General features: G+C 37.5%; 1 protein-coding gene across 2 annotated transcripts in view; it reads right to left on the bottom strand.

Moving 5' to 3' along the window:
* Positions 1-561: 561 nt before the first annotated feature.
* cpa6 (carboxypeptidase A6) overlaps positions 562-10,683 on the bottom strand; it is a 33,032-nt gene continuing 22,910 nt past the window's right edge. For both annotated transcript variants that reach the window (XM_017452700.3, XM_017452701.3), the window contains 5 exons: positions 7,099-7,209; positions 5,918-6,008; positions 2,083-2,285; positions 1,210-1,294; positions 562-1,058 (listed from right to left, as the gene is read on the bottom strand). In XM_017452700.3, coding sequence (XP_017308189.1) covers positions 868-1,058; positions 1,210-1,294; positions 2,083-2,285; positions 5,918-6,008; positions 7,099-7,209 — 681 coding nt within the window. In that variant the 3' untranslated portion in view covers positions 562-867. The remainder of the gene's footprint in view (positions 1,059-1,209; positions 1,295-2,082; positions 2,286-5,917; positions 6,009-7,098; positions 7,210-10,683) is intronic.

Genomic DNA, 10,683 nt, shown 5'->3' with positions numbered 1-10,683 from the left:
ACTACATTCCTGGGTGAAATAGGGCACTATGTATGTATGTATGTATGTATGTATGTATGTGTGTATGTATATATATATATACACACACAGTGCCCCATTTCACCCAGGAATGTAGTAAAACGCTAGCTAAAACTTAAATCTTAGCTAGCATGATATGATAACCATAAAAACTAGCTGAATGATAATAGCTGACTGTCACAATACAAGTTACAGGTCTCATTCTTGCTTCACATCTGTTAAAGTTAGGAATTTAGATCAGGGATTAGAAACCGAAACGAAAGGGAATAAAAAACGAACACACTTTTTCATGTTAATATTCATTTTCCGTTCCTGTGTGATTTTAAAAAAATAAATAAATAACAAGTCAAACGTAAAAAGCAATCTTAAGCAGAGTAACAAAATAATTCTACTTTTGATACTTCTATTTGCTTAAGAATACCATAAAAATATCAATATTAAAGCTATTTTTTTTTAAAGAAAATCGAACAAAAGTTATAGTATATAGTACAATACACATTTGTGTTATATTATATATATATATATATATATATATATATATATATATATATATATATATATATGAGCACATAACTGTAATACAGTAAGGATCCGTCCAGCTTCTTTCACATTAAACCCAGCTATAGTGTAGATTTAGTTCTGTTACATAGACATCCAGTAATTATAAAAAATATATATATAGAAAGCAAGTATACAATATTTACACTCTTTGGTCTGTGTTCTTATATACTACACTGACGTGAGGTTTTTGTTTCGGCAAGTGCTCAAAGTGGTCTGTGCTTCACAAACAGAGGCACTTCTCGAAAAGTGCATTGCTTTAAGGCAACAGAGAAACACAGTGCTATTTCTTCACCCGGTGCATTTCTTCAGCAGGCCTGAGGCGATGGCCCTTACTGCCCTCATGGTCTCAGTGCAGGTGGGGCCAATCAGGGCTTCTGGCAAGAGGAAACCATAATGACCTGTATCCCGCAGCTCAAACGCAAATGCATAGGGGATGCCGTTCTTATAGGCCCAGTCGATAGAACTCCCTGAGCTTACGTCTGCGAATACAAAACAAACAGATTTGGCTTTTTTTTTTTGCCATTCTTATCAGGAAGCAAAGTGTTTGAAACGTGGCTGATGATTCAGACACGCAGTGTGAGGTGAAGTCATTAATATCATGTCAGGAAAATGCTTAAAAGTCATACTCACACAGTGTGGTGGAGGCAGGGCCGTATCTGTATCTGACTCCGTATGCGGAGTAAAGCGCGCTCACCGCACTCTGAGCTGCTGTTTCCTGTGGACAATTACGGCAGTTCTAACGCTTCAGAAACAGATCATTTTAAAGGTGCTGTTTGTAACATTTTAAAGTGTTTCTAGATGTGTAATAATCATATCATTCCAACAATACCTTTAATAAACTGTGATTCTCATTAATGTCAGGCAAGAGAATTGGCAAGATTCTATAATTCAGGCTTGTGCTTATATTTTTTTTCCAGCCCAGAAATAAGCACCGCCCCTAGCTGAAAAAAAGAACTGTTCAGCTCTTTTCTTAAAAAAAATATATAAAAAAAACCCAACTCATAAGGCTTAGTTTAGTTTCAACTAGAGGAGGTGGAGTTAGTTGGGGGCTTGTCAATGTTTGTCTCACTATAATTGCAATTCACAAACTGACACTTTAAAAAATTTGTAATGAAATGTAAAAAAAAAAAAAAAAAAAAAAATCGGCAATAGAGTAATCGATTAACTGTAAGGAAAATATTTTTAAATGCATAAACAACTACAAAATATTCACCTCTTTTCCTCTAACAAGCTAGTCCTTGTCTCAAATATTGTAAAAAATAAATTATAAAAATCTGTGGTAACTTGCTATTATATAAAACCTTATTTAAAAAAAGCCCATGCAGACAAAATATCTTCCATTTTCCTAACATGTAAAAAAATCAAGGATTGATTCGGATGCTCGCTTGTGAATCCACTTTATCTTTAATAATGTTTCCTTTAAGAGCGAGAAGAAACCCATTCGTCTTCATCATGAATAAATGACAAACCCTTAAAAGCAGACCTGCAGATATTTTCACTCACCACACAGTCAAAATTGGGGATGGTGCCATATTTGTAGGAGTAAGGATAGAGGAGCATCTGAGCATAGGCGTGGATGGATATGTAAGCCCTCGTGTGTTTCTTGTGCTTGCGCAGGAACCGGGAGACGGCCTTTACCTCGGGCTCGGACTCGGGGAACGGGCCACAGTAGGTGTCATCACAAGGGTGTGTGGAGGCGCCTTCTTCTGCAGGAGTCACGGAGAATATGTCATATCAGGAGGGATTTCATTCACTTTTTCTGTCTTTGTGTTGGAATTCAAGGACGATTATCATATATTTTTACGTTGACTCACCTCACGCCTTTGTGACAGCTCTATTTTAAAGTCAGTTATGACCACCACTGCATTTACAGTGGCCTTCACTGAGGCAGCAAGTGTGTGTGTGTGTGTGTGTGTGTGTGTGTGTGAGTAGGAATTGGAAATTATATTCCCACAGACATTCACAGGAACGTTATAAAATGTGTGCTAACATGGTTTTACATTATTGTACATAATTTTACAAAACTCATAATTCCAACATTTCTCCTTTAGTTTCTGAATCAATTACTTTTAGAGTTACTGAATAACGCTTTATGAAAATTTGCATGAGCTGAGACTTTAAGCAGTTCGTAGATTACCAAAAGAATTTGTATGGTTATATTACGCCAGGTAATATAACATAATCTGACATATAATCAGCATATACACTGATCAGCCATAACATTAAAACCATGGACTGGTGACGTGAACAATATTGATTATCTCCTTATAATGGCACTTGTCAAGAGGTGGGATATACTGTATTAGGCAGCATGTGAACAGTCCGTTTTTGAAGTTGAGGTGCTGGACGCAGGAAAAATGGGCAAGCGTAAGGATCTGAGAGACTCTGACAAGGGCCGAATTGTGATTGCTAGACGACTGGGTCAGAGCATCTCCGAAACAGCAGGTCTTGTGGGGTTGCTCCCGGTGTGCAGTTGCCTCTCAAAAATTGTTCAAGAATGGTTTGAGGAACCTCACAAAGAGTTCAAGGTGTTGGCTTGGCATCCAAATTTCCCTGATCTCAGTCTGATCGAGCATCTGTGGGATCTGCTGGACAAACAAGTCCAATCCATGGAGGCCCCATGTCGCAACTTACAGGACTTAAAGGATCTGCTGCTAACGTCTTGGTGCCAGATACCACAGCACACCTTCAGAGTCCATGCCTTGACGAGTCATAGTTGTTTTGACAGCACAAGGGGGGTCTACACAATATTAGGCAGATGGTTTTAAATGTTATTGCTGATTGGTGTATAACCTGCTAGCTAGCATGAGATCATCGATTACTGTTAGCTACATTGGTTATGCTGTGCATTTATTTCAGCAGTAATTAAATAATTTTCAAAATGGGAAGCTAGTAAAAGCTGGTCGTCTGATCATTGCAAAGTTTGTATCGTTACCCAGTTGCAAAGTTGCATATCACAGATCAATACTAAAAACCAACTTGTGTCCACCTATGACAACTGTGACAAAATATACTTGCATGCAGCTAGCCAGCTAGCTAACTTAACTAATCTTGAGTGTCAAAATACATTTCTAAAAATAAGACATTGCAAATCGGGACTTCAATATTGAAATCTGATCTGTGTTTAAATATGACAAGACCAAGCTATTTCTCTAGCAGCTAACTAGCTAGCTAACTTGCCAGCTAAATATTTGGCGTATCGGGAAAACATGTTGCAGTTTACAGTATGAATATTCAATTTGGATTCATATATGAGAGAAATTTTGAATGAGAATAATAAATGTAAAGTTGATTCGTACTTTCTTAGGAATTATTCTATACAGACTATTTAAGGTTTTAAATGACATATTCAAGGTAACATCAAACAAGCAACAAGCAAATATATATATATATATATATATATATACACCTGAAGATAAAACCGCTAACAATTTACTGTGTCTGCTCCGCCGAGATAATTATTTCCCTCACAGAGTTGTTTCAACCGAAGTCCTGACCTCAGTGGGTAAATTTAGTGCGGGTCTGAATCATGTAGCCTGTATCATCAGCCCACATAGGCCGAGCTCATAATGAGCGTATCCAGTCCGCTCAACCAGTAATTAACATGTCGTGTACAGCAAGGCCATGTTTTTTTGTTTGTTTTTTTATTTACAACAAAAGACAGGAAAGTACTTGAGGGTTTGTCTGTAAACAAGGAAGTCTTTCGAGCAGGACAGTTGAGTGGATCTTTGTTATTAGGTACATAAAAACACTACCTGCACATTTCTGAGTAGACACCTGGCTTTTAAAAGCAGTCTTACACATCCAGTTTTTCGCAGAATTTCTGTCAGGTTAGCTTATTTTATCCAGCTAGCTAGAAATAACAACGAGGAACATTAATATAAACATTTTTAGTATATTATGACGTAAGCAACAAGATATCTTGACACTAACCTATATTATCTTGATATTAGCTTCTGTGAATATCATCACGGTAAAGATTTATTAATGTGATTAAAACACCTTTTTAGAAATCCTGACAGCTTAGCTTAAATGTTAGCTGCAGAGATAGCATTATCAGTGCAGATCTTTAACAACTATGATTCCCATTTAAAATCCTCTCAGTAATCCTGTCAGGTTAGCCCGTACTTAATATTAGCTTATAAAAGCTAGCAAACAAGTATTAGCAGTGAAGATTATGAACAGTTATGAATGTTTTCTTTATTAATCCTGTTAGGTTAGCTTATGGTAGCTAGCCATAGAGCTGGCATTGCGATATGACTTTTAAAAACTAGCATTTATGATTAGGACTTCAAATCCTCTCAGAAATCCTGTCAGATTAGCTTGTTAACAATACAACTAGCATCGTGATTATGACTTAAAAGAGCTAGTTACCATTTATTATTATGACTTTAAATCCTCTCAGAAATCCTGTCAGATTATCTTATGCTAGCCATACAGCTAGTGTCGTGATTGTGACTTAAAAGAGCTAGCTACCATTTATGATTAGGACTTCAAATCCTCTCATAAATCCTGTCAGATTAGCTTGTTAGCAATACAACTAGCATCGTGATTATGACTTAAAAGAGCTAGCTACCATTTATGATTATGCCTTCAAATCCTCTCAGAAATCCAGGTTAGCCCATGTTTACTAGCTAACAGAAATATGCACAAATACATAAAGAACTGTATACATTTACAAATGCCAATGACCTTCTTGAACTCATGTGAAGACTTGCTATTCAAATATGCACATATTCCCTTTTATGACAGCATTAAATTCCATATATTCCATATATCCCTATTCCAAATTGTCAAAGGAACTCAGACACTTTATCTGCGGTCTGCGATGCGTACACGCCGTCTTCTAAAATACCGCTTTCTCCAAATTCTGTAGCTCGTGGTAATTTTTTTATACTTCTTTTGCAAAGTTTGAACTCATGCACTCATCTGAATTTGTTTGCCAGAACAAGGCTCAACCCTGTTGAGACCACATCCCAACATGTACAGCCAAAGAAAGAAAGAAAGTAAGAAAGAAAGAAATTCTGCACATGCATTAGATATGATTGATTGCATTTGAGCCAGTTTTTTTGGCCCAGATTCCAAATCCTGGGAAATGTGGCTGCTTATTATTCAACCTCTTTGCCCACACATTACCATAACCGAGGTCTGTGTGGCAAAAACGAACCATATTTAACCCAGAATCACGTTATGTGGTGTAATATGGTGAGATTCATGTGTGCACCTTTAATCTTTGATGTCCTCTGACGATTAATGAGCCCCATTTTACATCCTGTGATGGATAAATCATGTTTATTTATCAAGTTTTCAGGTCAGGAAGATGTTACAGTCAACTTACCGCACCACTTCACTTTAAAGTTTCGGTTGGCATCGACACCACGGCAGTGGTATTTGGCTTTTTTTGATCGTGTTTTCCTCCAAAAGCGATCCTTCAAGTGAAAAGAAAACACACTTAATAAGTATCTAATATTTACCAGCATTTGACTATGTTTTTTGGGAAATGTTTCCTAAAATTCTGGGTAGGTTCTATTTTGGTCAGAAGCTTTTTTGAAACGTTCTGGGAACTGGGAACCCATCCTGTTTTATTAGACACACACATAACCGAAACTGTAGGAGAACTTCCTCCAAACCATTCAGGGTTAGTGCAAGGTTCCCAAGAGGATCAAATCATTTAAAGGTTATCAGAACATTAGGCCAACGTTCCCAAGCTATCTTGGGTTACCATAAAGTTCCAGAGAGGTCTGAATTATTTATAAGTTTTGGGAACGTTAGCAGAACGTTCTCCAAACCATCCTAGGTTACTGAAAGGTTCACAAAAGGTTCAAATTATTTAAAGGTTACCAGAACATTAGGGGATTGTTTTTCAAACCAGCACAAGTTACCACAAGGTTCCTGAGAGCTTTCAATTACTTACAAGTTATGGGAACGTTAGGGGTGCATTCATTTTAGAAGTTTCCAAGAGGTTCAGATCATTTAAAGGTTACCAGAACGTTAAGGGAACGTTCTCCAAACCATCACAAGTTACAACAAGGTTCCTGAGAGATTAAAATTCACAGGGGAATGGTGTCAGAACCATCCCAGGTTAGTGCAAGGATCCCAGGAGGTTCAAATAATTTAAAAGGTTACCAGACCATTAGGGGAACGTTTTCTGATCCATTATGGGTTCCCTCAGAGGTTTGAATGATTTAATTATTAAATTTTTTGTGTGTTTTCTGGTTGTTCAGTGACTTTGGGTATGAGAAAGGTGCTACATAAGGTATACTTATTATTATTATTAGCATTAGTATTATTATTAATATTCTGTAAATCATAACACACAACCAAACGCAAACGTTATATTCCTGTAACAACTTTCCAGGAAAACCAAATTGAAACTAGAGAAGAACATTCTGTTTTCAGAACGTTTCGGAGACCAATCGTTTTGAGCGAAATTTAATTTTTACGAAAATTATTACCAAGCCTATGCAAGTTGCCTAATCAAAACAACACTGGGAAAATAAACCAGGAGAGTGAAAGTACATGTTTCCAGCTGTAGTGATATCCATCCACGTTGAAGACGGGCATGATGTAGAAGTTCAGCTGCTTTAGCAGTCGCCTCATGCTGGAGTCGTGCTGATAGGAGTTCAAAGCCTGTACACAGAGACGGCAGGAGGTGTCACACACACACACACACACACACACACACACACACACACACACACACACACGAATAAATAAACAAAATGAAGTCTAATCTCCTTCAGCGACAGAACCACAGTGCTATAATAACTGCACAAGGTCAAACATTGCTGACTGCTGAGCCAGAAAAGTAAATACTCTGACACAAGACTGTGAGCTTTTTTAGCTTTCTAATCTTGAAGGCCATGTCTCTGCTATATATGTGCGTTCCGGTACGAACACATTTTAAAAACCTCTTCTGAACCTGAGATATCCCAGGCATTGTCTGTTGTTTTGTTTTAAAGGCACCTATTATGGTTTTGAAACGTGTCTAATTTTGTTTAAAAGGTCTCACACAATATATTTACGTGCATCCGAGGTCTAAAAACACTTTAACGTGCTCATAATTTAAACTGCAGCATTACCTTTATTCCCCCCAGTGTCACAAACGACTTATTAAATGATCCGTTCTAAAGGATTCATTCCAAACTCCTCCTTTCAGAGAGCATACTCTGCTCTGATTGGTCAGACGTCCCAGTCTGTTGTGATTGGTCAACCGCTGTCAGCGAGCAGCCGATGAAGACCAGAGGCGGGGCTTTTTGTTATAAACCTACGTAGGTTTGTACAGAAAGTAAGTCTGGAATCACTAATGACTCGTTTCAACTGTTCAGAATCAGTTCCTTCTTTTGGGAGTCAATAACTCTTTGCAGACTTTGCAGACTTTTACATTCACAAACAGCTCTATAACACACTACATGAAAGGTAATATTTGAAAAACCATAATAGGTGCACTTTAAATAACAATTACAAACTTTGATTGGAAGCAGCTGATTAGATCCGAATTTTTTAAATCGAGAAGGGCTTTTGCAGTAGGAACACCTTTGACCTTTGCGGCAAGAACAGTATATTTAAAGCGAAATTGTCGTATTGTCTATTTTCAAACAAAGCAAAAAATCATATTGGTCTGCTAAATAGCTGGCTTGTTAATATAAAGGTTAATAATTAAGCAAAAAATAAAAAAAAACAAGAAAAAAAATACATTTTGCCTTTTTTAATTTTATTATAGCTTCATTATCATAGCTTTACAACGGGTTTGAAAAAAAGGAAAGCACTGATCACAAATTCTCCTCGATGCTCCGAGGGCTCGTCTTACAAACTTCACTCGAATATAGGAATAAACATTACACAATATACATGAGTGAAATGTAAAGCGGACATTATCACAGAGTTCAGTCATGTCTTTGACAGGTTCTGATGTGCTTAATTCTGCTAAATGAAATATCATAATATATTATGACATATTATGATCTTGGACTTTAGTCACGCCAATCAGCCTACCATGCATGTCTTTGGACTGGGGGAGGAACATGCAAACATGCAAACTCCGCACAGTCTGCGCATGGTGGCTTAGTTTAGCACGTTCGCCTCACACCTCCAGGGTCAGGGGTTTTTGCAGATACTGCAAGACGTATGTATGTATATAGTTTACATACATACGTCTTGCAGTATCTGCAAAATTTTTAAACAATAAAAGGGATCATAAAAATTGCATTTAGTTTTTTTTATTTATTGAGTTTGTCCTGAGCAGTTAAACTGCCCACTGTTCTTCAGAAAAATCCTCCAGGTCCTGCACATTCTTTACATTTCCAGAATCTGCATATTTGACCCCTTTCCAACAGCGGCTCTATGATGTTCAGATCCATCTTTTCACACTGAGGACAACTGAGGGACTCGTCTCATACACGACTATTACAAAAGGTGCAAACGTTCACTGATACTCAAGAAGGTAACACGATACAGTAAGAGCCAGGGGTGTGTAAACTTTTGAACAGGACGATCGGTGTAAATTGTTATTATTTTTTCTTCTGGGAGACATGTAAATATCTTATGTAGCTTCTGAAGGGCATCGCTAAATAAAATAATAAGATCTTAAAACAAAATAATAACAATTTACAGCGATCATCTTGTTCAAAAGTTTACACCCCCCGGGTCTTAATGTGTCGTGTTGCTTTCTGTAACCGTAAGTGAAGAAAGATAAAGTGCTTGCAGAAATTAGATTCAGGGAGAGACACTGAGGCTGAAGCAGAGTGTTGATGCTCTGCCACACTGTGGCATAACAAAGGTACTGAAAAACATGCATCAAAAAGTTTTCATCAATTATCAGAATCTAATATAATAATTACTTATGCAGCTAAATGTAGAAGAAAATAAATAATAGAAATTTCCCTTCTTTTAATTCTTCTCTTCAAAAGCTTAAACCTGTCTAAATCTGAACGCAAATCAGCCGTATCATTTCATTTCAAATTCTCAAACTATCGTTTCTGTGTAGTGCTCGACGTGAGACGTACTTTTTTTCGTGGATGTTCCGTAACATTAAATGTAACTATAAATGGATAAAAATCCTGACATTGCATTCTTTCATTTAAAAAAAAAGAATTAAACATTTGCATTGGCACATTTTACATTAATGGCATTTTTGGCAGACACCTTTATCCAGAGCAACTTACATTTATCTCATTTATAATGACCTAACCCTAACCCTAACACTAACCCTAACCCTAGGAGACCGGCATACATAGCTTCGGGGCCGTCTGAGCCTGTGATGTGAAGTGAAACTAATGCTGCGGAGTGGATTTTATTCGGCGTGCCACTCTCTTGGCCCTCCAGTCAGTTTTGCCTCAGGAGATGAGATCACACACTACCGGTCAAAGATTTGGATACAACTGCTTATAGAAGGTCTTTTCTTTATTCGTAGTATTTTCTACTATATTTTAATAATAATGAAGACGTGATTTAAAAATTTTTTTAAAAAACACATTACGTGGAGAAAGGTTTGTGGACACCCGACATCCGTATGTACTTTTTGAACATGCCATTCCGGATTTATTCCCCTTTGCACTCTTCTGCGAAGGCTTTCCACTAGATTTTGGAGCGGTGGTGGCTGTGGGGATTTGTGTTCGTTCAGCCACAAGAGTATTAGCGAGGTCAGGTCCTGACTGCCAGGTGAGGAGATCTGAGGTGCAGTTGGTGTTCCAGTTCATCCCAAAGCGGTTCAGTGTGGTTGAGTTCAGAGTTCTGTGCTCCAACCTTGGTAAAAAAAAAAAACCTTCACATCTTCACGGAGCTCGCTTTGTGCACAGGTGCATTGTCACGCTGGGACAGATTTGGTTCTCAGTGAAAAGAAATTGTAAAGCTACAGCATACAAAGACATCCAATACAACTGTGTGCTTCCAACGTTGTGGAAAACAGTCTGGGGAAGACCCACATATGGGTGTGATGATCAGGTGTCCACAAACATTTGGCCACAAAGTGTAAATAATGATTTTGGATGATGTCATCTTGCTGCTCTTTACAGTTCAACACAACAGCAACACATTATTGTTCTTTTCTTTTGCATCCTTCTTAATAGAATTATGTGTATGCTTTCCTTAAAACTTATTATTACC

The sequence above is a fragment of the Ictalurus punctatus genome, chromosome 23 (genome assembly GCF_001660625.3).
Source record: "Ictalurus punctatus breed USDA103 chromosome 23, Coco_2.0, whole genome shotgun sequence".
In the NCBI taxonomy this organism is placed as follows: Eukaryota; Metazoa; Chordata; class Actinopteri; order Siluriformes; family Ictaluridae; genus Ictalurus; species Ictalurus punctatus.
Note: the sequence above shows the minus strand (reverse complement) of the source record. Positions and strands in the feature narration are given on the sequence as shown.